The following is a 27,656-nucleotide window of genomic DNA, read 5'->3' as shown; positions in this document are numbered from 1 at the left end:
CCTTTGAATCGGGTTACTCTATCCGAACCCAAACCCAAACCCATTGAGACCCACCCAGATCCGCCCCATCCCAGACTCATGAAACACTGAAAGACCCAATTTCCAAAACCCCCAAGAAACCCCCTTCTCTCTCTCTCTCTCTCTCTCTCTCTCTCTGCAACACCCCCCATTGAGAAACCCTAAACACCCTTGCTTGTGTCAGTGAATTCACAAAGGCAACACCCCAAGTGGGTTTTACAGTTTATATGGAAGAAGAGTACACTCTCGTTGTGAGGAAGCCCTGTTTTGGTCTCCCTACTGCTTGCCCTTCATGCTTGCCTGCTTACTTCTACCTCAAATTTGCAAATGTTTCTTTTCACTTAGATTACAATCTCATCTACCCTGACTCTGGTATTAACTCTTTCTCTACCTCTTCACCTTTTTCTTTTCTTTGTTTCAGACATTTGTAGTTGGGTTTTGAACCCTTTTCTTTTTATTTATTTTATTACTTTTTTGGGGGTGGGGTACTGGGGTTTGTCAGTGTAGTAGTCAGAAATTTTGTTGGTGTGTAATGGGCATTGGGTTGCTATAAAGTTTTATGCTTTGGGTTGATGATTCCATTGTGTCTGGGTTTTGGATTTGTTACTTGAATGGGAAGTAGTTCTTAATTCCTAACTGCTGCTAGTATGGAGTTTTTTTTTTTTTTTTTTTTCAAAGTTAGTTTTATAATTTATTTTATATTTGTGCATATGTCTTGGTTTCATGGATGTTCTCTGTTATACATAACTGTACAGTTGGAATATGTTGTTAAAAATAAGTAGGATTTTGTGGGTTAGGCATATGTAATTTGTTTGGACAAGGGTGCCCAGAGGCTTCGCTTCTGTGTATGTGCAGGAACCTTGATTTGCATAGTTTCTGATTATCTTTGTTAATTTATGCAATAACAAGTTTAGTTGATATAGTTGCATTTTTATTGGTTTATGGCAGTGGAATCTTCGAATGTAATTTTACATATACATATGACTGTGTGTGTGTGTGTGCGCATGCGCGCAGACATATTTCAATTAGATGAAAATAATCATGATATTTATTGTGGCTTTTGTGTTAGATACAATTCCTTATGTTGAATCTGGTGAGTATGTGGCCTATAATAATGAGAAGGGTGGCATTATCGAAGCACTAAGAGAAGATGGCCTTGTTGATTTGGACACTGACCTTCACTCAGTCCCAGAGTGGGTATCTACAAAGGCAATGCTTAGCTCATGGATTGCTGATGCAATCACGTATGAACTCTGGGTGGGAACTGATGGTAGTTCTGCTGAAATGATTTATTATTCTGATCTCCCATGGCCAATAGGAAAGCTTTTATTCTTAAAGCAAGTGCACACTGTAAAGCAGCGACTTGGGATTACTAAAGACAATGCTGAGCAAATAGAAAAACAGGTCCCATTTTTTCCACTGCTCCTACTACACTGTCTTAAGTAATGAGTGTTCTCTCTCTCTCTCTCTCTTGCTTGTTCTTCTCTCCCCCCCTCTCTTCTTAATGTGCCATGAACATACACATAAAAGGGATAGTAGCACTTGGTTTAGAGCTTCTTTTTTCAATCTTACATATATTATTTTGAAATCATATTGTTTTATTGATCTGAAAAATGACAAAATTGGTGGACAGACATACAAGAGGGCCAGCATTGCATTTGGAGCTCTGTCAAGTAGGTTAGGGGAGCAAAAATTTTTATTTGAAAACAGGTTCTTTTCTAAATATCCTATTCTAGATACTTTTTTCCTTTTACAAAAAAAGTCCTTGGAACTTTTGCGATTGTTCAAATTTCCTTTCTTTTGAATGAGAAGTGCCAATTAGTCAATTACTACTGACCTTCTGATTGTGCATCCACCTGCATTGTTCCTTTTGTGCAGGCCGTCAAGTTTGGATGCGGTCTTTCTTGGGCAGGCACTTATCACTCTTCAAGTATTACCAGTAAGTCATTTCACTCATCATATGCAGACGGCCCAAGAAAGTTTATGTTAGCACCATTTATGTTTAACTAGAACAATTACATAGTTTGAATTCATTGGGAAGTTGAGTTTCCAGCTAGGATTTGAGCTAGTAATCTGCATGAACTCACAGAGTATAAATTCTTGAGTTTGATAATGAAAAAAAGAATTTGTGTGAAATATTACTGAGTGGAAGATAAAAGAAAAGAAGATGCATGCCAAGTATAATTCTGCATGAATCTCTGGCCATTGAAATATGACTTGCACAATTTTCTTTGTGAGTTTGTTAATTACTTCAAGCTTTTAAACTTTTTTGAACTCACAGAACCTTGTGTAACTTTTTTCTAAGGCTTCTAAATTTATTAGCTTTATTTAAATTTTTAAAGACAAGTAAACTTCCATAGCGATTGAATTTTATGATAAAACAAAAGATCAATTTTGCCACACAATGCCTGTCAAAATTTTTTTGTCACATAACATCCCAAGCATGTTAATGGACTGATACAGCAAGGTTTCTGGGCTCCCTAATGGCTCTGGTGCCGATGTACAGAGAGAGAGAAGGGAAGAGAGAGAAAGAAAGGGGAGGAGTGGGAGGGGGTTGCTGGCTGGTGAGGGTGGTGGGGCCGGCTGGAAGGGTGGGAGGGAGGGGAGAGTGGTGGGGTGGAGGTTCTGCGGATGGAGCAGGGTTTGGGGGGTTTTTATTTTTTATTTTTAGTTTATTTGGGGAAAATATTCATTGGGGGTACATTGAGCATTTGGAGGGGGTACAACGAGCATTGGGGGGTTGCAATGAGCATTTGGGAGTATTAATAGAAACCCCCTTTCAAGTATTATGCCCTTTTAATATGTAGCCCTGCTTGGACACATATTTGATTGTGTTGACACTCTTAGAAACTATTCATAGCATGCCCCTGTTGCTTGCAAGTCGCAACATATTATATTGTATAAAAAATCAATTTAAATTACATCAACTGCTATTATGCTATTATTAATTTGATTATATTAAATGCTGTAGAGGCACTCCGGTGTTAATATTTCCTTTTATTTCCCTGTTTGCCCCCTCACTTTTATTCCTGCATTTGCCGGTCTTCTATGTGACATAGGACCAGAACTGCATTAATCTTCCCCACTCCTTTTAGATGTTAGATTTATTTACATGATTTTATTTTGGAGTTCCTGATTTTTTATTTCACATGATTGCTTATGAGGATCACGGGTTAAAAGAAATTTGTTCTTGCATTGGAGCAAAGATGACTCCAAACCTGTTTTTAATTTTCTTTTTTCTAAATATATTTTGGTTTCACAAGAGGAACTTGGGCATATGGGCTACACCAAGATTTATACTAAAATTTTGTTCAATCTTATTGCTTTTAGGGGTTTTTTTTTTTTGGTGATAGGAACTTTTAAGGAGTATTTTAACCCTGCTTCCTGCAATTATGTGCTTTTAGGAAAATTCAAAGCTGCGGAGCAAGCTTTTAGAACATGAAAATCTTGTTAGGTATGCTGATAGGATTAAGATGGAATTTTTGGATGCGGGTTCTTCAACATCAGTCCCAAACTCTCATGCAAGCCCTTCGTCGGCAGCTCCAAGAAGAGGTCCTTCAAACTGGAGTGAGATACTTTCATATTCAAGACTTGTATATCTGTATTTGCTTTTGAATGTTATGATTTAATGGATTCATTGCCTTTACCAAACCACACAATTGCCTTTAGTGGAATCTTTGTTAATACTGGAAAATTTCAGGGTAGACTTGGCTTGCACACTAGGAGTTTTCAACACCTTATGGTAACTTTAAAAAACATAGTATTTTACTTCTGACTGTATAAAAGTTGGAATATGAGGAAGGTTCCACATTAGACCTCTCTTGTACTGACAGCTGCAGTTTGCAGTTTGTAATTTGAGACCATGTGAGACTCAAAGCCTGCTTTCTTGCATAACTAATGAATGACCATACTAATTGGGACATGGGTGATATAAATCATCTAAAAGATATGTAGGGAACGAGAGGCAAATTGTAGTTTGTCTGAAGTTAGCATTCGGATTGCGCATGAACTTTAACCATTAAGTTTTTCCGTTTTGTCTGATATAACGATTAAGTTATTTATACTCTGACCTTTTTGTATACATTGACAACTATTTATGCGATTAAATTATTTTAGTCCTATGTATGATATTCTTATCGGGGTCACCTATCTTGTAATTTTATTCTCCTCAAATACAATTTTGCTAATGCGTATTTTAATTATCAGGTTCTAAGCCCAAGAACAAACCCAAAAGGGAAAAAACGGAGGAGGAGAAAAGTTTTAGGAGAAGGGGCAAATATTTTCTGGTAACACAGCTGGTTGCTGTTGTACTCTTCATCACTCTCATGGGTCATGGTGATGAGGCTGAAGTTGAGGTTGATGATGGTGAAGGCTATGATTACAATGATTAGGAAAAATGGTTTACCCATTTGAGTTGTATTTTCTACACCAGCATTTTTTGCATGAAAACCAGCCAGGGTTAGCAGCCTGATGAGGTTGATTTTTCCTGTAATCCTTTTCTTTAATTTTTTTAGTATGATATGGTTGGAAAATTTTGAAAATAAGCACCCATTTAAAATATATAATATGATTTATTGGAAAGATCTAGTTAGAAACATAGAACTCAAGTTTGAAAGAGATGCTCTTCACTTGTCGGATTCTAATGTTTGACTTTTGAAGCAGTGCTGTGCTTACAGTGTATATTTTATAGAATATGAATTGGCGAAGAGTTGAACCTTGACGCAGATTCATACTTATGGGTATTGGGCTTTATTTTTCTGAATAAGAACATCATGGAATGTGATCTGATTATGCAAATTTTCGGATGTGATTATGGGAATGCTGTTAATTCATGGAAGTTCTTGCTTGGTATGGGGAATTCTTGGAAATGGAGTAACATGGTAAGATTTGAATTCTGGAACCCATCAGATGAAAATATATTTTGACAGAAGTATTGTTCTAGGTTGAAGGACATACATTTACCTGGTTGCCTTGTAACTAGTCTTATACGAGAAGTTTTCATGTAACAGGTGTATGCAACTATTTTGTCTGTCACTTATCACATGCTATGCTACATGATGAGAGATGGACATGGTCCACCCATGATAGGAAAATTATTTTTTGTGTTAGTGCATTTGGATTAGGGCTTGGTGTTGAATTTGTGCTAAAATGAATTGCATATGGGGGGATTTGTAGTTCAGTGGTGGATCTTGATGATTTGAGTATTTTGCGAGGTTATAAATCTGCGAGGCATGCCCTTTGTTACCAAAGCCCGTTTGGTAAATGGTGAATAGAGAAGATCTGAAACCCTGGGATATACAGATATGAGATACCTTTTCAATGACAGATGGATATAAGTTAGTGGAATACTGTAGTTTTTTTCTACTCTCCCTGGTGATGTCACAACTCACAACCAACCATGTCAGTCAAACTAAATAGGGATAGGGTGGCAATAACTCTATCTATATATAGATTAATTTTCCAAATACATTGACACCCATAAACCATTGCTAAACTACCCCATAAATATCATAACCTTACATACCCAGCTCCAGTCTTGGCATTGTTCCATTGATTCACAAGTTCAGCATATCCCTCAGCAGAAGCAATAGAAAACTCTGTCAGTGAGCTCATAGTAACTGAGTAACTGACATTCCAGCACAAAGTACCCTTATGGCAACCTCAGCCATTTTGTCTGCAGTCATTACTTGTTCAACTTCACCAACCTCCACCAATTCCATATCCCCACTGAATTCCTCCGATGATCCAGCTCTGAATCTCTTTGAACCTACCTGAACTCGACGTGAATCCTCTCTAAGCTGTTGTGCATAGAGGGACCTCATACCAGCTGCAAAAAAATCTAGTCCATCCAGCACTGGTGTCTCGCTTATGGCATCGAGAAACCTTGACCATTGGATGCAAATTCCGGATATTGGAAGAGCCCCATTGGAGCGACGAGGAGAGAATGGCAACTTCGACGTGTCAGGATCAGCCATCGTGCAATGGAGGAGCCAACCTGTTAATGCATGCATGTAGGATCGTTGAGAAGTGATCCATGACTCAAAATAGGCTCACCAATTCCTCAGCTCTGTCTGAAGATTGGCTGCAGAAACCGGTTTGGATCAGTGACTGAAATAGAAGAGTGCCTTTTAGCTTCCAGTTTTGAAGGTGTGCCTGCTAATAAAAGCTTGGCTTCATCTAGGCTTTGTTTCTGCGACTGATGACACTCAGCCATTACTTTCCACATCCTTGCTAACCTGGTGTTAATAGAGGGATTATTACATGAAGCATGGCTCACAACTAACTCTATCTGTGTATGTGACATGATCTGGCAACTATTTATAAAAGCTGAGCGACATACCCTTGTACCAGTTCTGAAAGTTGAGGCTGCAATTCTTCATCCCTTAAAAGTTTCAATACTCTTTGAAATAGCTTCAACTGAGTGTATATTAAACCTTCATCTGAGTATGCAGATCTCTAATGGCTACCCTTGTTTTCTCTACTGCAGAATGGTCATCTCCTTTCACATCTTGGTTCCAGAGTTGCATACATTTCTTTTCATATGCAATCCAAACCTTTACTCCGGACTGTTCAACTAGGTGAGGCACTGATCAATTTCTCATAATTTTGGTTTGAGCACAAAGCAACATCATGATTATTATCATGAACAATGACAGATTCATAGAAAATCTAGAGAATCAAATTTTTAATTAAACTTTTTTAGTTACTTGAAATAGTTTCCACAAGCAGGTGCTATTTGCAATTTACCATATAATGAAGCAGACGGAGCTAAAGAAACTGAAACCTGAAAAACCACCTTGTTTACCGCCACAACCCAATTGAACCCAGTAGATGTTGTAAATAATTCTTCAGTTACTAGTTTGCTAAATACCGTACTTATTAGTAATTGAGTGTGTATAATAATTACTTCAGTCATGATTTGGAGTTGATCAGATATACATAGCTCCCCCAAAGAACACAGATAGAGAAAGTAAAAAGCAGAGTAAAAGAACCTTAAAACGCAAAGCTTTTTGGGCTACATGTCAAAGCTGGTTGCTGCTGTTGCCTCTTCAATTTTTGTTATTTAAATTTTTTCATGCTTGGGTTCAAAAATTTTGTTTGCTGTGTTTGAGGTGGCTCTGTTTGTTTGATTTCATGGTGTTGGCCATCAACAACAAAGTTTTGTAAAGGTGAATGTGATTAGATAGATTTGTTTGAATGTTTGGGGAATGCTCTTTTTTTCCCTTTGAAGCATTTGGCTTGGCTGTGAGTGAGTTGAGAGATCATGATCGATGCTGTATATTGGGATAAATATGGTTCCTTTTCTGATTGAATGGTAGATGGTGGTGTTGGCCCATTAGCCATGCATCATAGCATGAAAGTGATAGTATTCATCCAAGTACAAGTAGGAATCCAAAGTTTTGCTTAAGTTTCCTTTTTTTGTTTATTTAGGGTTTTAACATTTAATTTGCTTAAGTTTCAGGTAAAGACTCACACGCTTTATTTAAGTTTCTTTTTTGTGTCTTTTTAGAGTTTCAACGTTTACTTAAGTTTCAAGTAAAGACTCACATGTTTTGCTTAAGTTTCATTTTTGTGTTTGTTTAGAGTTTCAACGTTTTACTTAAGTTTCAAGCAAAGACTCACATCAACTATAATTTTGTAGTCGGTCACTAATTTTGGTTATCACACTGTCCACTCCACCACGACTTCAACTATCACGTGGAAGCGCAGCAGCAGAAAAACCCGCAGCCGCAACAGCAGCAACTCTATCCCACAAATATCTCTGGATTCATGTCACGATCCCCTCACCAACCTGGCGGAGTTAGCGGCCGTCAAGGCCCGAGACGCCGCAGAATCCTATTTCACGCTTGGAAACTTCACCCTGGCAATCATGCAGGCCATGGCAGCCAAACAATTCGACCCGGACGTGCTTGGCATTGACAACATCATCACCGCGTACAAAATTCACAAAGCCTTATCCGACAAGAAAACCTGGTACCAAGTCCTCGGCATCCCCAAAACCAAGGCCGCCGTGGACTTTGAAACCATCAGGAAACAATACAAGAAATTGGCGCTGGCTTTGCACCCCGACAAGAACGCTTCTGTCGCTGCCGATGGTGCTTTCAAGCTTGTCAAAGCCGCCTGAGACGTTCTCTCCGACCCTGCAAAAAGAGAGGCATACGACAAGTCGTTGAGGACTCGGACTCGCAAACCTGCTTCATCTTCTTCCTCTGCTACAAACAGTAGTACTACTCGCAAGAGGGCTGCAGGAGATGATGACCAAAGGTGTTACAAGAGAAGCTTTATGATAACAAGGAAATCAAATCCAGGCCAAGGGACAAGTATTGAGATAGTATCACTACGTTGTCCTTGTGGTGCCTCATACATACGTACATATTTGCGTAGCAGCAGCATTAGATATTGTAGGTATTTCTTGAGTTAATTTGGAGAATTAATTCTGCTATATATAGTTACTAGTTTGCTAAATACCATCTGTGACTAATTAGTAATTTTGTCATTGTTTTAAAGAGTGTGTTGTAGTTATTACTACCCAGACATGATTAGGATTTAGGAGTAGATTAGAGATAGATAGCTCCCCCAAAGAGCACAGAGAAAGCAAAACGCAGAGGAGGAAAAGAACCTTAAAGGCAAAGCTTTTTGGGCTACATGTCAAAGCTGGTTGCTCATGTTACCTCTTTAATTTTTGTTTCTTTTTTTGTTTTTTGAAAATTTTCATTCTTGGTTTCAAATATCTTTTTGCTGTGTTTGAAAAGGCTGAGAGCAATGTGGACTAAAAGGGATGATGGGGTGGCTCTGTTTGTGTGATTTGAGGCATATCTGTGTTGCATGTTGGACATCAACAGACGGGGGATTTGTAGTTCAGTGGTGGACCGTAAAAATTTGAGTATTTTGTGAGGTTATAAATCTGCCAGGCATGTAATTGACTAACCTTAGGTATCGTGCTTTTGTTGAAAGTGCTTTTGTTAGAAGCACATACAATTTTCTTATCAAAATTCTAGATGCTTCATGTAAAAATGCTTGGAACTGCTTCCTGAGGAACATGTGCTTCTCAAAAAATCATTAAAAAAAGTTTTTGTATTCTAGAAAACATTTTTAACTATTTTTGCTAAACACTACCAAAAATGTTTTTACATATGTGAAAGAATAGCCAAACGGGCTACAAATGGTGAATAGTGAAGATCTGAAACCCTGGGATATACAGATTACCTTTTAAATGACAGAAGGATATAATTTAGTGGAATAATGTAGTTCTTTTCTACTCTCCCTGGTGATGTCACAACCGACCATGTCAGTCAAACTATAAGGGATAGGGTGGCAACAACTCTATGCTAATAATTTATAAATAGATTAATTTTTAATTACATTTGCACCCATTGCTAAACTACCCCATAAATATCATAACCTTACATCCCCAACTCCAGTCTTGGCATTGTTCCATTGATTCACAAGTTCAGCATATCCCTCAGCAGAAGCAATAGAAAACTCTGTCAGTGAGCTCATAGTAACTGACATTCCAGCACAAAGTACCCTTATGGCAACCTCAGCCATTTTGTCTGCAGTCATTACTTGTTCAACTTCACCAACCTCCACCAATTCCATATCCCCACTGAATTCCTCCGGTGATCCAGCTCCGAATCTCCTTGAACCTACCTGAACTCGACGTGAATCCTCTCTAAGCTGTTGTGCATAGAGGGACCCCATACCAGCTGCAAAAAAATCTAGTCCATCCAGCACTGGTGTCTCGCGTATGGCATCCAGAAACCTTGACCATTGGATGCAAATTCCGAATATTGGAAGAGCCCCATTGGAGCGATGAGGAGAAAATGGCAACTTTGACGTATCAGGATCAGCCCTCATGCAACGGAGGAGCCAGCCTGTTAATGCATGCACGTAGGATCGTTGAGAAGTGATCCATGACTCAAAATAGGCTCTCCAATTCCTCAGCTCTGTCTGAAGATTGGCTGCAGAACGAGCTAACCGGTTTGGATCAGTGACTGAAATGGAAGAGTGCCTTTTAGATTCCAGTTTTGAAGGTATGCCTGCTAATAAAAGCTTGGCTTCATCTAGGCTTCGTTTCTGCGATTGATGACACTCTGCCATTACTTTCCACATCCTTGCTAACCTGGAGTTAAGAGAGGGATTATTACATGAAGCATGGTTCACAACTAACTCTATCTGTGCATGTGACATGTTTTAGCAACAATTTACAAAAGCTGAGTGGCATACCCTTGTACCAATTCTGAAAGTTGAGGCTGCAATTCTTCATCCCTTAAAGTTTCAATCCTCTTTGAAATACCTTCAACTGAGTGTATTGAAACCTTCATCTGAGTATGCAGATCTCTAATGGCTACCCTTGTTTTCTCTACTGCAGAATGGTCATCTCCTTTCACATCTTGGTTCCGGAGTTGCTTACATTTCTTTTCATATGCAATCCGAACCTTTTCTCCAGACTGTTCAAGTAGGTAAGGCATTGATCAATTTCTCATAATTTGGTTTGAGCATAAAGCAAATCATGAACAATGACATATTCATAGAAAATCTAGAGAATCGAATTTTTAATTAAACTCTTTTAATAACTTAATATAGTTTGACAGGTCGAGTTTTTTTGTAACACAAGCAGGTGCTATTTGCAATTAAGGTATTTTCCAAAAATATATTAGCGGTACAAGTATGTGGTGGAGTTTAGAAGTTTACCTTGACTTCCTCATAGAGTTTCTTCTCCCAAGCATACAATCTGTCCAATGTTGATTGGTGACTACCTGAAAACATGCAGGGCTCCTCTGAGAAGTCACTGCTGCTTTCATAACCTTCATCTTTAGATCCTGAAGAACTAATTAAAAATCTGGATGAGGCTGAGCGAGAGGAAGCTGAGCGAAACAAAGCTACTGGGTTCAACATTTGCATGGCTGCAACAACAAAATAGTTGCTTTGATAACCCAAAAGTTAAAAGAAAGCATGAAAACCAAAATGAAGAAACGATTTGATGGAACATTGACCTTCCTTGGCATACAAGATAGTTAATTAGATGGTAAGATGGAAACTATGCTGAAATACTAATGGCATAGCAAGAATTAATAACAGCATGGGTGAAGTAAAAGCCAAGTAAGCAAACCTGTGAGTTCATTGGAGGTTGACGAGTAATGCTCTCTGCTAGCCTCTAACAATGCTGAGACCTCATTAGCTGCATTGCAAACAATCATGAATTGAGCTTCTAAATCCTTGACAACTTCTGCCATACTTGTTGGCCTTCGGTCTACATAAACAGTAAAGCCTGGTGTTTCTTCCTTAGCATCCCGATCAGCAACAGCTGTTTCTTGATTACTAGTTTCAACTTGTCTTGCAGTCTGAGCTCGTGATACCTCTGTACTCACCCTACTATGAGATGGTCTGTTTGGTTCATGCTCAGTTTCAGTTCCACTGTCCATTTCATCCTCCTGGTCATCATCATCATCATCAACATCTTCAACAATAACTTCTTCTCTGTTGCAGTTTAGATCAACTTTAGCCCTTTCTTGTGTTATGTTCGCATTATTATCACATTCCTCTTGTTCAGTTTCAACTTCTTCCAAGTCAGGGATCCCTTCTTCTTCTCTGACCTGCCTTAGTCCTCTAATCTCATCATCCATGACTGTCTGCTCAAGACTACTTCGAGTGGGATAACCATAGTAATCTAATGATGAAAATGGATTCCAAAAAAAGTCCCACTGAGAATGTTGAGGCGAAGGTGGAGGGATGTTGGGCCTATTGTTAGGGGAATAAGAGAAGAATGAAGAAGAATTCATTGGTGAAGATTGCATTGCAAAAAAACCGTCATTCCCAAAATGGTGCATTGGAGAGTAAGTTTCAACTCTGACTGTTTCTGGTGATTGAGGTCTCTCTTCAACTGAAACTGTTGGGTTCCCTCCTGACCTCAGGTAATGTACTTTCACAGATGAATGAGGTTCAGATTGGATTTGTGAAGGTGAGAAGGATTTTGATGAAATTGAGATGAAACCAGGACTTTTTTTCTTTATTGGTGTGAAAGGTGGGGTTATGAATGAATCTAATAAAAATTCGCGAGGCTCATCTCCTTCAATATAATCACGAAGAGCAGCTGAAACTCTTTTTAGGGACTGGATATAGGCTATGTGTCCAGAGGCAAATCGTGTTCTTTGCTCAAGAGCCTGTTTAATAAATCTCTTTCTGTCTTTACAAAGTTGAACTGCTTCTTCATCATCTAGCTTTGATGTAGAACATCCCATCTCTCACTTTCTCTTACCTTCAATCCTTCAACCCTATGAATTTTTCAAGCTTGAATCAAAACCAAAATCACAAGGGTAGTCTTGTGTATTTCTCACCAGATTCATAAGGATATACTGAGGCTGATCAGCAGAAATAGAGGAGTCCAATAACCACACTCCAACATGAAGATTTATCACATGTGCAAAGCAAGAAATGGAGAACAGGAAAGAATCTGCAGAGAAATTAAATTTTAGATAACTACATTTTCACATGTTTAAGTTCTTCTATAGAATAAAAACACTTAGAAAATGTCTGGCTACTTTTCTTTATGTTCAAGTCATGAAGAAGGTTTCAGAACATCTCAAATTTGCACAATGAGGAGAAATGAGATTCTTTCAAGCCTTTTTCTAGTTGTCCAAAAACCCAACACAACTACATAAAATCATGATAAAGCAACAAATTAAGACCTACTAAGTTTTTGTCAAGCATGGGGGGGAAAAAGAACAAAGGAAGGAAACATAGAACTTTCGGCTCCAAAACAACTTGCAAAAGAACCTCCTAGCATACCCTGAAAAGAAAGATCAATCTTTGATCTTTCATAATTTTCTTAGTTATTGCTAATTTGAAAGGAAAAAAATATAACTTTCTGGAACAGTATATGTTAAGGTTTCCTAAATTTACAAACTTATGATGAAATGACCATTACATTGATTCAAACCAAGAAATAAAGGGAAGCGAGAAGGAAAGAATTCAGACGAAGATTTGCAAAATCATAGTAAAGAGAACAGATAGTCAAGGTAATAAGAAGATGACAAAGCAAAAGAAGATAAAAGTCTAAAGTGAAGTAATAAAGAGAGAGAGAGAGAGAGAGAGAGAGAGAGAGAGAGAGAAGAAACTTGCAAATAGCACATAGTGAAATCTGAAACAGAAATGAAAAAAAGACGGAGAGACATCAAAATCTATTAGTTAAATAAGTAAATGTTTGAATAAAAATCATCTCTGAAATCTTGTTGCAGTTGTTCATATGAAATTAACATATGAAGCTGGAAAGGAAACCATTTCTTATCTCTCTCTTGTAAAGGAAACAAAAGGATAAACAGAGACTTTACTGGAGAAACAAAAGGATAAACAGAAAATTTCAAAATTAAAATGAAATAGCTAATACTCATGAATAGATTATGCTTCCAAAGAGATAAAAAAATTTAAACTAACATAAAAATAAGAACCCAATTACTGTTTCAGCTTGTAGTAAAGTGACCAACTGCTCACCATTTCAAAAAATGGAAAACTACAAAATTTACATGTTTTCTTTGAATAGGATGAAGATTCAAGCCTACATGAACATTGATTTCCTTTTTAAGGAAAAAAAACCCATTTCATATTTTCTTTAGTACAATCTTGCTGAAAATGCTGATAATAAAACAGGGGGGAAAAAGAGCTTCCCTTGACAGAGAAATACAGAAAAAACCATGTTGGGATGATTGTTCTAACAAATAATTCACAAAAAAATAGAAAGAAAATAATACAAATGAATAGATTGGATTACAGTGGAGAAGCATTACCTGGGTATTGCAGGCGTGAATAAGAGAAGGAGCTCCGATCACTGAGAGAGAGGGAGAGAGGCAGAGAGAGGCAGAGAGACGTTGAGAAAAAGTAACGGTCAAAACCCAAGTGAGAAGACAAAAACATAAAAAAACAAAACTTTAAAGTTTGGGGTTGGAGGACTCAAAAAAGAAAAAGGGGGGAACAGGAGGATGTGTAGAGAATATGACAGCTCAGTAACTTTGCCCTCCATGTTGTACAAAATATCTGCAAGCGCCACTTTGACTTTATTATTTATGTGACTTCTGACAAGTCACAAGAGCAAGCCTCAGTACTGTTGCATTAAATATTTTTAATTATTTCACACTCAAGATATTAATTCTAGCATAAGAAATTATTAATTCTCATATGCAGTGAATATATTCTAAAAATTTATCCTTGGAATTAAGGTAATGTCTTCTAGAAATGTTACACCCATTACCCAACATGGGAGATCCCTCGTTCACTTTGTTGGTGACATGAGCTCAAACCCAAGTTGAAACTCAACTCAAGTGGATGATTCACCGTTGGATCAGTTGAAGGGTCAGATGAAAGTAAAACTCGGTAGTGGGAAGCTACTGATGCATGCGTGGTGGTCCTCTAGTTTTCTTACACGTGGACTGGATTCCATGCACACCTGGGCTGGCTGCTTGCTTTCTGTTGTGCTCTCGCAAGCGGTGGTGTGTGCTTGCGATTAAAAAGCAAGGACAATTTGGTAATTTCAGGTCGGAATAATGGAGAAATTACGGTAGAAAATTATAGTAAAGAATTTTGAAAGCAAAAAAAAGTCGGCTATAAAGAAAAAGAGGGAGAGCTGGGTCCCATCAAAAGCCTCGGGATGCCTCGGTAATGTACTTGTACGGAATTGCCCTTGAATTCAGGCGCAAATATCAGAAGTGCCAATTGTACGACGACGGTCACGGCCATAAGGCCCATAAGGCCCATAAGTACCATCTCATGTTTATCTTTCTCAGTTCAAAATTCAAACTTTGGTACTTAGTTGGTACGAGTAGGACTGTACAGTCTGTACAACTGACTTGTAAATTGTAATTGTTGTAGATTTGCTTTAACAATATGTACTAGCTAGGGATATGGTTTGGGGCCTTTGGAGTTTGGGCCATGTATGGTTTTTTTTTGGGGCGATCATGAGGCCATGTATGGTTGAGTGTGGGTTGTTTTAACTTTTAAGTTTGCTTTCCCCACTAGACCTTATTGTGGCTGATTCTTTTGGGCCACAATGTCACCTTAGCAGCAAGACTAAAAACTAGCTCTGGGGGAATTTTCCCAGCAAAAGAATGCTTGGAGCCAAAGTCCCTTCACACCTCATTCCCCGCCGAATCACATTTGAAAAGACCCAAATACATCCCAATCCCAGCAACCCAAAACTCTCTGAGATGCTCTTCTACCTCTTGAAACAATGTGTATCCACCAAAGAGCTGAAACAAATCCACACCCAGATGCTCATAAACTCCATATACAAACCCAACTTCCTTCTCCCCAAAATCATTGAATTCAAAGACTTCACCTATGCCTCCATGCTCTTCTCCCATATCCCAGAACCCAATGACTATGCCTTCAATGTCATGATCCGTGGCCTCACCACCACATGGCATAAGTACTCACTCACTCTTCAATTCTATTATCAAATGAAGTCTTTCTGTCTAATGCCCAATAATTTTACGTACCCTTTTTTGTTCATTGCTTGTGCCAATTTGTTAGAGTTGAATCACGGGCGTGCAGCCCATTCGTCGGTGTTTAAGACCGGGTTGGATAGGGATGGACATGTGAGTCACTCTTTGATTACCATGTATGCAAGGTGTGGTGAACTGGGTTTTGCACGGAAGGTGTTTGACGAAATTTGTGAGAGGGAATTGGTCTCGTGGAATTCAATGATTTCGGGCTATTCGAAGATGGGGTATGCGGGAGATGCGGTGGGGCTGTTTCGGGAAATGAGGGATGCGGGGTTTGAGCCGGATGAAATGACTTTGGTCAGCGTTCTTGGGGCGTGCGGGGACCTTGGGGATTTGAGTTTGGGGAGGTGGGTGGAGGGTTTTGTTGTTGAGACTAAGTTGGAGGTGAATTCATATGTGGGATCTGCGTTGATTGGCATGTATGGAAAGTGCGGTGATTTGTCCTCTGCTAGGAGGGTCTTTGACAGTATGGCGAGAAAGGATCGTGTCACATGGAATGCCATGATTACAGGGCAAGTAACTCCCTCCCTCCCCTCTTTGCTTAATATTATGGTTCATGTTACAAATCAAGTTCCTTAAAATGCGTAACTTTTATCTAATCTATATAATGGTATGGCTCTAATGCCTGACCTTGATGTACTTATAGTGAAGAAAAATGAATCTTTGATGACCAGATATAAAGAACCTTTAACATAAGTTTCTTCATCTACTAGCATGGCCTGTGGACCATGCCATGAGTATTGCCTCCAAATCCTGATCTTTGCAAAGTGTCTTTAGATTATGAAATCTAGGAAAACTCATAAAACAAAGCCAGAAGCATATTGTTGTGGAGACATATGAAACAATTACTATTCGCTTCATTTGGTTTTAGCATCCTAGTGTGCCTCATGTACCATTAAACTACATTGATCTTTTAGCTTGCCCCTTTTGTCGGACCTTTTGTAGTCCACACTTGGTTTATGAGTACCCTAGTATGATTCATAAGCAGGAATGCGCTGTTTAGCAAGCAAATTTTGGTAGATTGGTTTGGTTTGCGCTGTTCAGCACACTTGAACTTTGTCTGACTTAAGTCTTTCTCTTGTGATTTGCTTCTACTTTTTCATGGAAAAATTAGCGTTGGAAGTGTGTTGAGGTTCCTCCTAGATGATAATTTTTTTCCATGGGAATGCAGTTTCTGAGAAGTAGACTGGGGCTGCCTTTTTGAAAACTGCCAAGTCTGCTATTGCTTAGCAGAATTTTGGTTTAACAATAAACACAATAATAATGACAATAATATTGATGATGGTATTCAAGACGTCCGCATTACTTTTATTGTTGCGTTTACCAAAATGTCTGCATGGTAAATTTATTGTTTACGAAAGTTTTGTTATGCATCTATTAAACAGCTTTCTGACTACCATTGAGTCATTGACCCACAACATTTTCTGCAACAGCCTTGCAATATTTCCCTTTAAGTCAACTGGTAATGACCTATGTTCATTTGGATTCTATTGGGATGCATTGGATAAGGAGATCCAATTCTGACATCAATTGTATAGTGCATATTTGTATTAATTATCTTCCTGTATATATCTGGAGAGTAATTCATTGTCTGTTATCTTTATATCTATATATGTGTTAATTGAGTTTGATGGCATATGTTTTTATTTTCTATTTTCTTATATGCATGACAGGTATGCTCAAAATGGAATGTCAGATGAAGCAATGGTGCTTTTTGATGGCATATGTTTTTATTTTTTATTTTTTATTTTCTTATATGCATGACAGGTATGCTCAAAATGGAATGTCAGATGAAGCAATGGTGCTTTTTGATGGCATGAAAGAGGCAGGTGTCAGTCCTGACAAAATCACATTGGTTGGAATGCTGTCTGCATGTTCCTCAATCGGTGCCCTGGATTTAGGAAAATGGATTGACAAATATGCATCAGAAAGGGGCTTCCAGCACGACATATATGTTGGTACCGCATTAATTGATATGTATGCTAAGTGTGGGAGCTTAAATAAGGCACTAAGAGTTTTCGAAGACATGCCCCAGAAAAATGAGGTTTCTTGGAATGCCATGATATCTGCCCTTGCTTTCCATGGGAGAGCCCATGAAGCGATATCCCTATTCAAGCGTATGACAGAAAGTGCTGGGGCTGCTCGCCCAAATGGCATCACATTTGTAGGAGTACTTTCTGCGTGTGTTCATGTTGGATTAGTTGAGGAGGGCCGTCGATTGTTTAACTTGATGAGCTCGTCATTTGGGCTGGTCCCGAAAATAGAGCACTACTCTTGCATGGTTGACCTTTTGTCACGTGCTGGACTTGTACACGAAGCTTGGGACTTCATTAAGAAAATGCCTGAAAAACCAGATGAAGTTGTACTGGGGGCATTGCTTGGTGCCTGTCAGAAATTGAGAAATGTAGATGTCACTGAGCAGGTAATGCAGCTGCTTCTGGAATTGCAGCCTTCAAATTCTGGAAACTATGTTATCTCATCAAAGATATATGCGGGCTTAAAAATGTGGGATGAATCAGCAAGGATGAGAGTGTTGATGAGACAAAAGGGTGTCAGCAAGACTCCTGGTTGTAGCTGGATTGGGATTGGGAATCAACTTCATGAGTTTCACGCTGGTGATGATTCAGTAGAGATTTACCAAGTACTTAAATTATTATATGAAGATCTGAAGAATGAAAGTTACATTCCAAATATTAATTCTCTCTAGAGAAACAAGGATGACAAAACGTGCTATACGTCGGGATCTTATTAACAAAACAACATGCTTATAATTTGAGTTGCCAGGTTGGTCAATTCAAGAAACTTATATCTGTCTTCAAGCAAATTTAGTGGAAGTTTTTAGGGAATAAAGTTTGTGTGAGCTTTCTTCTGCTCTTCAATTTATTTTGTTTCATTCCCCTTTCTGCATGAATAGTTTGGTTGTTGTGCATTTTTGTTAACGGGAAGAACTTGTTTTGGGTAGCTAAAAACTTAGTTTTAGATGTGTAGTTGAGTGCAATTATAAATTATGAGGGTTATTGGGTCTCTTTTTCTTTCCTATAGTGGTCCCTTATTTTGGTTCTTAACTTTTCAGCTTGGACATGCAGGGAATTGGATATCTGTGCACCCATGGGCATGGAAATTAAACAAGCATTGCATTAGACTTTCCGAGCTCTAGAGGTGAGAAATGATGCAGTCATTTGCTTGGAGATTTTAATTTCACTTTCTATACCCCTTATGCAACCGTTGTTTAAAACTTGCAGGCTTACCTTTCCTGAATTTAGTCTTCCCTCGCTGCTACTGTGGTTAAAAAGACCATGAGTTGACCTAATGATCTTTGTTGGCAGAAACCATCAACTGATTGACTAGGGTTTATATGTCGCTGTCCAGCAACAATTGTACATAGCTCCATAGGTTTCTCTTTCCTTAATATCTTCGTGTATCTCTGTCAAGAAAAAATTGTACATGGTATGGAGCCATGAGCTGTGCACAATTGGTGCTGGACAGCAATACTCAAAGACTAGGATTTATATAGAACCTTAATTAAGCAATATCTCTGGTGTGGTTGCAGTGGTGATAAGAGATCATCACTTGGGGAGATTCTTGGCAGGTGTTATTTCAATGTCATCTTAGCTACCTCAAGTTTTATAAGAGAGGGTTTCCTGTTGGTATCTGGAAAAGGCACTTCCGATGAATAAGTACACTTTAGAATCAATTGTAAATTAGTGTCTCAATAGTTACTACTTCATAACTTGGCAATCAATGTCCATGCTCATGATGTTAAAGCACTAGCTCATTCTTTAGAAATGATTTACAGGGGCCAAGAAAGGTCCCCTCTTTCTCATATAGAAGCTAGTTTCTGTCCCTGATTAGACTTGAATTTTGTTTTCCTGTTTAATTAGGTTGTACTACTTTCTATCTTCATACCCAAAAGAATTTTCAATATCTCTCATTGTCTCTGAATGTGCTTGTGGAGTTTGGTATGCCTGTAGAGGAATCATTATTCTTGCATTCCTTTCGTTAATTTTCAGTTTACTTTGCTGATGTTTATTTTTCTTGGCAATGCTACTTTTTTTCTTATATGGGTTGCCTTTCCTCCCTTTTGTCATTTGAATGGATATTAATTATCTAGACTCTCAATGCCCTCGTAGGTCTGGTTGTTTGGGCTCCTTCTCTCTGGGCCTCTTGTTTGCCTTTGGACTTTTCTTACATATGTGGGCCCACAGTATGTGATTAGTAGTAGTTTTTGAGGCCGATTAAAATGGGCCAAGTTACCATTGAAAATTCAAATTGGACTAAAGCCCTGAAGTTTATTGTCCATTGGACAAGAAAATAATGTACTTGGGTTTCAGCACTTGTGTATTGTTTCCTTGGAGTCCACTCGCACTGTGAAGAAAAGAATTTGGGCTTAACATACATTGTACTACGTACTTTTCTTTTGTCTCTGCAGTACTTTCCTTTTTTCTCTTGTCTTTGCATTAACTTGTAAGCCTATTCTGTTATTTTGAGTATATAAGGATTTAGTAAAACTACCACTCCATACCCATGCCTGAACTTTTCACATAAATTAACTTTCACAGAAGGTAGAAAGTAAATCTTTAGATCTAAAGTTATTTCATATATATAATAAATAAAATGGGAAATTAACCTCTTATATTTTACTTTGTTAACCTTTAAACTTTGTTAGTTTTATATTAACTATGTTGTTTATAAAGTCAATCATGACTTTATATATTAGTATTTGTAACGAGAAATGTTCTCATAATGTTATAACAAAATAAATTTTGCATGCAATGAATCTATGTCAGGATAAGATCTCAATTTGTTGAATTTGGATTCTTTGCTATACTTGTTTCAATTCTAATAATGAATTATAAATCAATGAATGTGATCCGACAAACATTTTTAAAAGTTGTTATGGATTATTCTCACTTTCATTCATGCACCTTTCAAATTATAATACATAGTTAAGATTAAAATTGAAGTATAAACGAGTAGAGAGAATGTGATTGAATTCCAATTTATTATACCAAGATCATGTTTTAGCTTGTCTATATCAAAGATAATTAATGTTTCATGGTATCTTGGTATTATTTGGTATAACGTAAGACCTCAATAGATTTAAAATTAATGAATTCAACTATGAATTCTCAAGCTCAAACGTATCATTATAAGTGGAAATCAATTTGTAAGTTGAAAATACGTACACGAAAGTAGTGTTGTCAACGTTGCAAGCTAGAGATGGAACAATGGGAAATGATTCAACAAAAGCCACAGATAGAGATGTGATATGTAATACACATTTGCTTTGATTTTCTTTGATCGATGCCATATATTGTCCCCTAGTTGCTTGCGTGGAATAATTTCTCTAAGCCAGCAATATTGCAGATTGCATTGATTAAAAACTGTGCAAACAAAAATCTTTTTTACCTATATGGGGGAAAAGGTTTCTGCAGATATGATTCTGATGTTTTTTGGTGATCACCAATATCAGGCTCCAAGCCTGTTTTGGTGTATGAGTGATGACAACATGTCCACTAATTACTGTATACCATTAAAAGACACATAGCTAGGCTTGTATAGGCTTATAGCTAGCTAGCCAACTGAACCAATTCTACTTGGCCATTGGTATTTGGTGGTGTGTCTCGTGACATGACACTTGACACTTGACACTTGTACTGAATTTCTACCATTTCTACCAGAAGCTAGAAATGAAACCCTACTTGCTGCTTGCTCTTTCTTTGTGGCACATATATATATATATATATGCGTAGGTGCTCATGATTGTGCCACTTTCTTCCATAATTGCACCTCCCTTGTCAAAAGGCATGCATGTATACTCACAAATTCAAATGTTGGTTGAATTTCAATACCATATGATATAGCCACTAATTTTTATTTAAAAGTTGATGGTTTAAGCCACTGGAAACACAGCCACAAATTGAATGAATTATGAAGATCCCACCATGCCTGTAGTTTTTTCATGTGATAGTGACCCAATAATCCCAATTTTATATTTAATCTGCTGACTCATTTAAGAGAATATCTTTTTAAAAAACTGAAACCATTTAAATATTTAATTGTCATTAAATAAATAGATAAATACAGTGTTTTATAATTGTCCTCAAAATGAATAAATAATTAGGATCGATTTGATTAATTTTTTTGAATGAATACTGCTTAGATTAATCATCTTCGAAGCAGTTTTATGTATGGTTCACCAAAATAAATTTGTGTAAAGTTAACTATCTATTAGTAATCGTATATAACGAGAAGGCTTACAAGAGAAGAATGGTGTACTTCCAAATCGTACAAACAAAAAAAGAGCAGAAGTAATAATTGAATAGAGAATATAAATTGATGATTTGCTGTGTTTGCAAAAGTGAGCAAACTGGGTAGGCTGTTGTCCCCTACTCGCCTGCATGTATGTAGGCGGGGGAACAAATATAAATTAGTCATGCACTAAACAAAGGCAATAGATAATCAACCACTTAAGTAGGATTAGATATTTGAATTTGAGACATCTCAAATATTATGGTCTTTATTTTTTATTTTTTTTTTAATAAAAAAGATATCAAGGGGATCGATAATTAATGGATGGAAAATTGAAATACCTAATTGGTTGAAATAGACTAATGGGTGGTATATGCATCTCATGAGCATCTAGATCGATGATGCTCTTATGATTCATCCACGTGTGCTTTAGTAAATGCCAAAAGAATATGCACCTAGACGTACATGCGAGTTGGATAGCGACAAAATGTCCACTAAACATTGTCTTGCAATTGCATATATGCATGCCTTCTCAATTATCAATGCTTTATAATTAGTGCATTCTTTCTCATGAGGCCCACGTACATTTTTAATTTGTTTATCTATATATTGTTTATGAGATGTTTGGCCATGATTCCATGAATATGATACCCCAAATGTTTTCTAGAAAGAAGAACATGGGTTTGTAATTGAATCTCTTCCTTTGGAATGTAGTTTGGACATTTAGCTAGCTTAGGCCGGGAAGGTTATTCAACATAAAGATAATTAGTTTATTGTTATAGTGATCTAGCATAGATAAGTTTTTAAATTCTTGTAGTAATGCTTGCTTTATCTCTTCGTTTTTTAACCTTTCCATTGCAAACATTTTGACAATTGTGAATCAATTAAGCAAGATAGGTTGTGATTATTTTCGTGACCTTACTATATTACTTTTAGAAGATAAAGGAAACACCACTAACACCAACTTTTAAGTTTCAATATTAATCTCAATTAGCATCTTAATTAATCTTGATATGATAAGAAAAAAAAATTCGGATTCAAATGAGGCTTAAGATTTGACAAGGACATGAATCAGATTCTTATCGTGAGTATGGAGATAAGTACTCTATTGATGAAGCTATAAATTTTTATGCATATATTTTTCTTTTTTTGATAAATTGTAGAGTCGAAGGGAAAAAAGAACAAAAATTAAGCAATAATCATCCTAGGCCTGAACTTCAATTTAACTTATTATGCTGTGATATAATATATAATTTCTCTCTCTCTCTATATATATATATATATGTACAGATAGATGCAGCAAATAAAAGTATTAACAATGAAAAGAGTAAAAACTTTATCACTTGGTGCTTGCAAAAGTGGATTGTGTGTGTGCCTCCAATGTTTGTAGGCGAGGGAGCAAATATAGAATTTCATTAAACCATAGAAAAAGGTAAAGCTTAGGATGATGTAATGCCTTTCATGTTTGCAGGCGGGGAACAAATATGAATTTTCATTAAATAATAACAAAATGTGGTCAACAATTGACCTGACCACCTTAGATTTTTAAATAATTATAATAGCGAAATCGCGTATAAATTTATAATGATTATGACAAAATCACGTATAATTATGTTAAAAATATTGTAACCATATAATTACAGTAGTGAAATTACATGTAAACTTACAATAGTCATGATAAAATCACGTGTAAGCTTGTATTAAGTTTGAAATCAAATATGTAAATCAATGGTACGGTGGTTATTACTCTCTACAATTTCATGTGTAATTTTTTAGAAATTTTTTTTAAAAAATACAATTATTAATGATTTTGAAAATTTGAAAAAAAAAAAAAAAAAAAAAAAAGAGGAGAAGACAAGAAGAAGAAAATAGTGAACTGTCACAAATGGTTGATTTCAAATTTTCAATTGCTATGTGATTTTACAAATTAGATTACAAGAGTGTGCAAGAGAGGCAAGCTAGGAGCGCGCAGCTAGCTATGCATGCACGTGAGGCACTAACACTTGGTGTTGGATTGCTGACACATATCCACCAAACTTAATTGGTAGTGTTTCCTCCAATCACTAACTTTTTTGCTGGTATGATCGATTAGTTTTGAGTCTTGACCACCAACCAAACACTAACTTTATTCTACCAGAATTCCTGCAGCATTATTGCACTAAAGAAGAGAATTATTCTGGTATCGTGCCAAACACCCCCAAATGCCCGAATCTTTTACGGTTCTTGATTTTTAACCCTAAATATGCATAACGAAAAAACCGATAAATTCATAACATTTTGTAATTCCCTTTGAGGTAACATTCATGGATTAATCATAATTCTTGAGTTTTCCATTATTTAAAGAATACATTATAGACTTAAAGATTAGCAGCATGGCCTACTATCCCACTTAGTTAGGTTAGTTAGATAAGATTAAAAATTAAATAGTTAATGGAATACGCTTCCAGATATTCCGTTTCTCGTAGAAAGATGAATACCACTTTTAAGTTTCATCCGAGTTTCATCCTTTCATTAATCATTTAAATTGGAAAAATAGAAAAGAAATGGAATATTAATTAAGACTTCTGTCGCCATAAAGATTGTTGTGATCTTGTGGAGAGAACTTTAAAGATATGTACATTGTTTTTCTTTTAATGTAACAATTTGGTGTGCTTTATTATTGTCACCTCAATTCAGAGAGACAGAATAAGTAGTATTTTTTTCATAATAAATTATAGGACCCAGATCCTCTCATATTTTCAAGCTCGAGTGTCATCATAAGATGATCACTCCCTAAATCTAATTAGCCTTATAAAGGAAACCCAAAAAAAAAAAAAAAACAGAGAAAGAAAGAGCGGCTAAAAGTATCTAAATTTCTAAGCTTAAACCTTCTTTTTCATTACCATAGAAGCAAAATTTATGGTTAGAGATAGTTAATTAAGCTTTTTGTTGGTCGAAAGCTAATTAAGGTTGGTGTGGGGTTCCCATCAAGGAGGGTGCATGATGGCCTTCAATCACAAGTAGAGTGGGGCTATTGTCATCCTCCATTCATATTTTTCAACCCATTTTTTAATAATAAAGTTTTTATTACAATTAAATATATCCTTGCATACATCTTTTAGGAAAACAAAAAGGAGTGGAAAAAAAAAAATTTGAAAGTTGACCTGTCCTTCCACTAAAGGCCAATGATTGGCCTCCTTTAAAGAAAAACCAATATAGCTCTGGTTATTCGCTGTTGAAGAATTCTCATGGCAACAATGGCTCAACTTATGTGCCAATCGCCATGACTGTCGCCGTCATAATAGCAGCATTGTAAAAAGAAGGTGTTCGTGGTTCGATAAGCAAAAAGAAAAAAAGAAAAAAGAAGGTGTTCATGGGCCACCTGATGCATAACTCCATTTATGCATTCGTGTATAGCAGTATAGCACCTCAGTCCTCATGGGCTTTAAATTTTGGCCTCTAGCTAAAAATGGCTCAATAATTATAAAATCTTTGCCCACCGACCCCACCCAAAATAGTTGGGCGTAGAAGGTGGGCCCAACCCAAAAAATGATATGAAGAGCCGAAGACATTGCTTGACACAACAAAACTTTAAAATGTGTATAGAAGGAAAACTACACACACGCACTTTATAGAAAACTATATATAGAAAAACTAATTATTTGTTGAAAAATAAATCATCTTCTTGTTTATCGCTAGGGACACATTCTTTAAGATAGATTGTTGAAAGTTGCACAAACATGAGCGGTCTATGTATGCCAAAACAATCTGTTGATACTCCTTTTCTTCAGATTGGTCGTCCCATGTGAAAGCCAGAGTGTATAAATTTCCAAACTAAGATGTCTTTTCTGTTTACTTGAAGTGGTACTTTCCATTTCTTTTCTATAGGATTCATTTCCACAGGAGTTCTCTTAAGAATTTACTATTTTTACAACCTCATATGACTAACTTTTATCTATGAATTTTTTTTTTATGTAACATTGTGAATGGTGTAAGCCCGCCGATCATACTCAAGTTTGAGATTGACTTTGGCTTGTTTATTATATGAACTAAGCTCGAATAAGTCAAAAAATAAATTGAATTTGATACGAACTCGAGTTGTATCAGACCAATTTATATAGTCTTATCTAATTGTGTACTCATGTTACAAACTTACAATTACAAGCCGGCAAGAAGCATTTTTTGTTGTTATGAATTTGTTGGCGAGTCGTCCATAAAAAAGTGTGTTATGCAAGGGTTGCTTTCACGTCAACAAGCAGTAGAACAAATATGTAAAATATGTAAACAACCAGGTTTGCATCAACTCCTTTTATTTTTCATTTTATTCATTTATTTTAATTTTTTTTTTTGTTTTGTTCTGGGCGCGCAGCTGATCGAGTGATTAACATCGTTTAATTAATTTCTTATGTACACTAATTAATTTACGTAGACTCACAAATTTCAAGGAGATATGGCCATTCCCAATCATGTGATACCTAGAATTTTGAAAGCCCAGCAAAGCTTATGCAGGATAAAAGCTAAATGCTTTCCCTTTTGTGTTTTTTCTCTTCTCATTGCCATTTTGCATAGTAATCTAATGATCGGGCCATTTATTTTTTAGATTACTCCTTAAAAATCATCTATGTAAAATTTAACCAAATCAAAATTCGTTTAGTTTTTTAACGGTTAGACTTAATGATCATACATACTTTCACGTCATCGAAAATGAATTGTTCATGTAATTGTTTGGCTTATATGATGCCACAAGTGAGAGGTATGTTGAGAGTAATATCCCACATGGATCGGGAAGTAAAACCTTGTCTTACACGTACTTTATAAGGTTTGGATAGCTCTAATCATTGCCAATTAATTTTGAATTGGTAACTCTAATTTCTTTATGACATAGAAGCACATGCTATTTACGGGCCAGGCTAAATGGCCATAACTGTGCTCCCACATCACCCAAAAGTTGCCACATGTGTTGAGGTGTGTGAGAGAGTAGTATCTCACATCGAGGAAATACAATGAAGTCATAATTGATTATAAGGTTTTGAGTCTCTCTATCCATTACTAATTGTAGATGCTTCAATTTCTTCATGATATTAGAGCGGACAATACATGATATCCCACATCGGAAAAGTAAAGCCTTATTTTACACTTTATAGGTTTTTAACTTCTCTATTGATGGCTAATTAGTTTTGATAAGGTTTTCCGCTTTCTTCACCCCCAGCAAAGAGTGAATATAACTTTCTATTTTAAATAAATTTGAAGTGGAAAATGAACATAAGAACTAAGGTGAAAAAGTATTGATGTTATTCAAGAAAATCCAACATGGGATTGTGGAGAGAGAGAGAATTAGAGAAGAGATTGGAGGTCGAGAGTAAGCGAGGGAGGGAAAAGCCTGAAAAGGTGGTGAGAAGACGAGGGAGAGAAACCGTGAATTGATCAGCTATTGACAATGATTAAATTGTTACTTCAAGATTTCAAGTAGTGAAAAAACTCAGGCAAAAAAGAAAAAAAGAAATGAAAAATTATTATGAGAGAGGATGAAAATATGTTAGTATTAGGATATGCCATTGTTTTTTCATAGGATGCGTGCATGAGTGATTAAATATAAATCTTTTTCTTAGGCCAAAAAAAAATATAAAGTTTTTTTCACTTTTGGTCCCTAAAATTTGTCTAATTCTTAATTCTGTACATGAACTTTAATTTGTCCTCATTTAATACTTATATTAAATTTTTGTTAGAAATTTCACGCGAGTGTCTTAATTTATATATTTATCATTTACAAATCTGGATTAGTGATTTGTCAACTTTCTATGAATCTATGAGATGAAAATCATGAAATGCATATAACTCAATTGACAACTTCAAAGAGGTGTTTGATTTTTTCCTTATTAGACACAAAAATTAATTTAGATACCAAATTGGAAT

The 27,656-nt window shown here is 36.6% G+C and overlaps 3 protein-coding genes across 4 annotated transcripts; 2 read left to right on the top strand and 1 right to left on the bottom strand.

Moving 5' to 3' along the window:
- The first annotated feature begins 139 nt into the window (after positions 1-139).
- LOC147295814 (metaxin-like protein) lies at positions 140-4,850 on the top strand. Its single transcript, XM_086233267.1, has 6 exons — positions 140-390; positions 1,088-1,422; positions 1,652-1,728; positions 1,897-1,957; positions 3,423-3,585; positions 4,225-4,850. The coding sequence occupies exons 1-6, from the start codon at positions 246-248 to the stop codon at positions 4,407-4,409; spliced, it is 966 nt and encodes a 321-aa protein (XP_086089393.1). The 5' UTR covers positions 140-245; the 3' UTR covers positions 4,410-4,850.
- A 4,365-nt stretch (positions 4,851-9,215) lies between these two features.
- Positions 9,216-13,898, bottom strand: LOC147295813 (nitrate regulatory gene2 protein-like). 2 transcript variants are annotated; one of them, XM_086232999.1, is made up of 5 exons: positions 13,803-13,898; positions 11,132-12,472; positions 10,714-10,925; positions 10,246-10,469; positions 9,216-10,141 (listed from the first exon to the last, which is right to left on the bottom strand). In XM_086232999.1, the coding sequence occupies exons 2-5, from the start codon at positions 12,258-12,260 to the stop codon at positions 9,415-9,417; spliced, it is 2,292 nt and encodes a 763-aa protein (XP_086089125.1). In that variant the 5' UTR covers positions 12,261-12,472; positions 13,803-13,898; the 3' UTR covers positions 9,216-9,414. The 2 variants fall into 2 exon arrangements, with proteins under 2 accessions (XP_086089125.1, XP_086089127.1); XM_086233001.1 differs by having other exon boundaries at positions 10,714-10,841.
- Positions 13,899-15,116: 1,218 nt separating this feature from the next.
- On the top strand, positions 15,117-19,387 carry LOC147295812 (Pentatricopeptide repeat (PPR-like) superfamily protein). The gene is made up of 4 exons (XM_086233458.1): positions 15,117-16,024; positions 17,280-18,296; positions 18,599-18,671; positions 18,755-19,387. The coding sequence occupies exons 1-2, from the start codon at positions 15,117-15,119 to the stop codon at positions 18,217-18,219; spliced, it is 1,848 nt and encodes a 615-aa protein (XP_086089584.1). The 3' UTR covers positions 18,220-18,296; positions 18,599-18,671; positions 18,755-19,387.
- The last annotated feature ends 8,269 nt before the right edge of the window (positions 19,388-27,656 follow it).

Source organism: Dryas octopetala, chromosome 2, assembly GCF_963921425.1.
Source record: "Dryas octopetala chromosome 2, drDryOcto1.1, whole genome shotgun sequence".
Classification (NCBI taxonomy): domain Eukaryota; kingdom Viridiplantae; phylum Streptophyta; class Magnoliopsida; order Rosales; family Rosaceae; genus Dryas; species Dryas octopetala.
Note: the sequence above shows the minus strand (reverse complement) of the source record. Positions and strands in the feature narration are given on the sequence as shown.

What these genes read in the sequence shown, in the direction of transcription:
- LOC147295814 (XM_086233267.1), top strand. Translation starts at nt 246, where the DNA reads ATGGAAGAAGAGTACACTCTCGTTGTGAGGAAGCCCTGTTTTGGTCTC. An exon ending in AAATTTTTATTTGAAAACAG is followed by an intron (nt 1,729 to 1,896) that starts GTTCTTTTCTAA and finishes CCTTTTGTGCAG; the next exon opens with GCCGTCAAGTTTGGATGCGG. An exon ending in TCACTCTTCAAGTATTACCA is followed by an intron (nt 1,958 to 3,422) that starts GTAAGTCATTTC and finishes ATGTGCTTTTAG; the next exon opens with GAAAATTCAAAGCTGCGGAG.
- LOC147295812 (XM_086233458.1), top strand. Translation starts at nt 15,117, where the DNA reads ATGCTTGGAGCCAAAGTCCCTTCACACCTCATTCCCCGCCGAATCACA. An exon ending in TGGAATGCCATGATTACAGG is followed by an intron (nt 16,025 to 17,279) that starts GCAAGTAACTCC and finishes TATGCATGACAG; the next exon opens with GTATGCTCAAAATGGAATGT.
- LOC147295813 (XM_086232999.1), bottom strand. Translation starts at nt 12,260, where the DNA reads ATGGGATGTTCTACATCAAAGCTAGATGATGAAGAAGCAGTTCAACTT. An exon ending in AACCTCCAATGAACTCACAG is followed by an intron (nt 10,926 to 11,131) that starts GTTTGCTTACTT and finishes TTGTTGTTGCAG; the next exon opens with CCATGCAAATGTTGAACCCA. An exon ending in CTTTCAGAATTGGTACAAGG is followed by an intron (nt 10,142 to 10,245) that starts GTATGCCACTCA and finishes TCTTAACTCCAG; the next exon opens with GTTAGCAAGGATGTGGAAAG.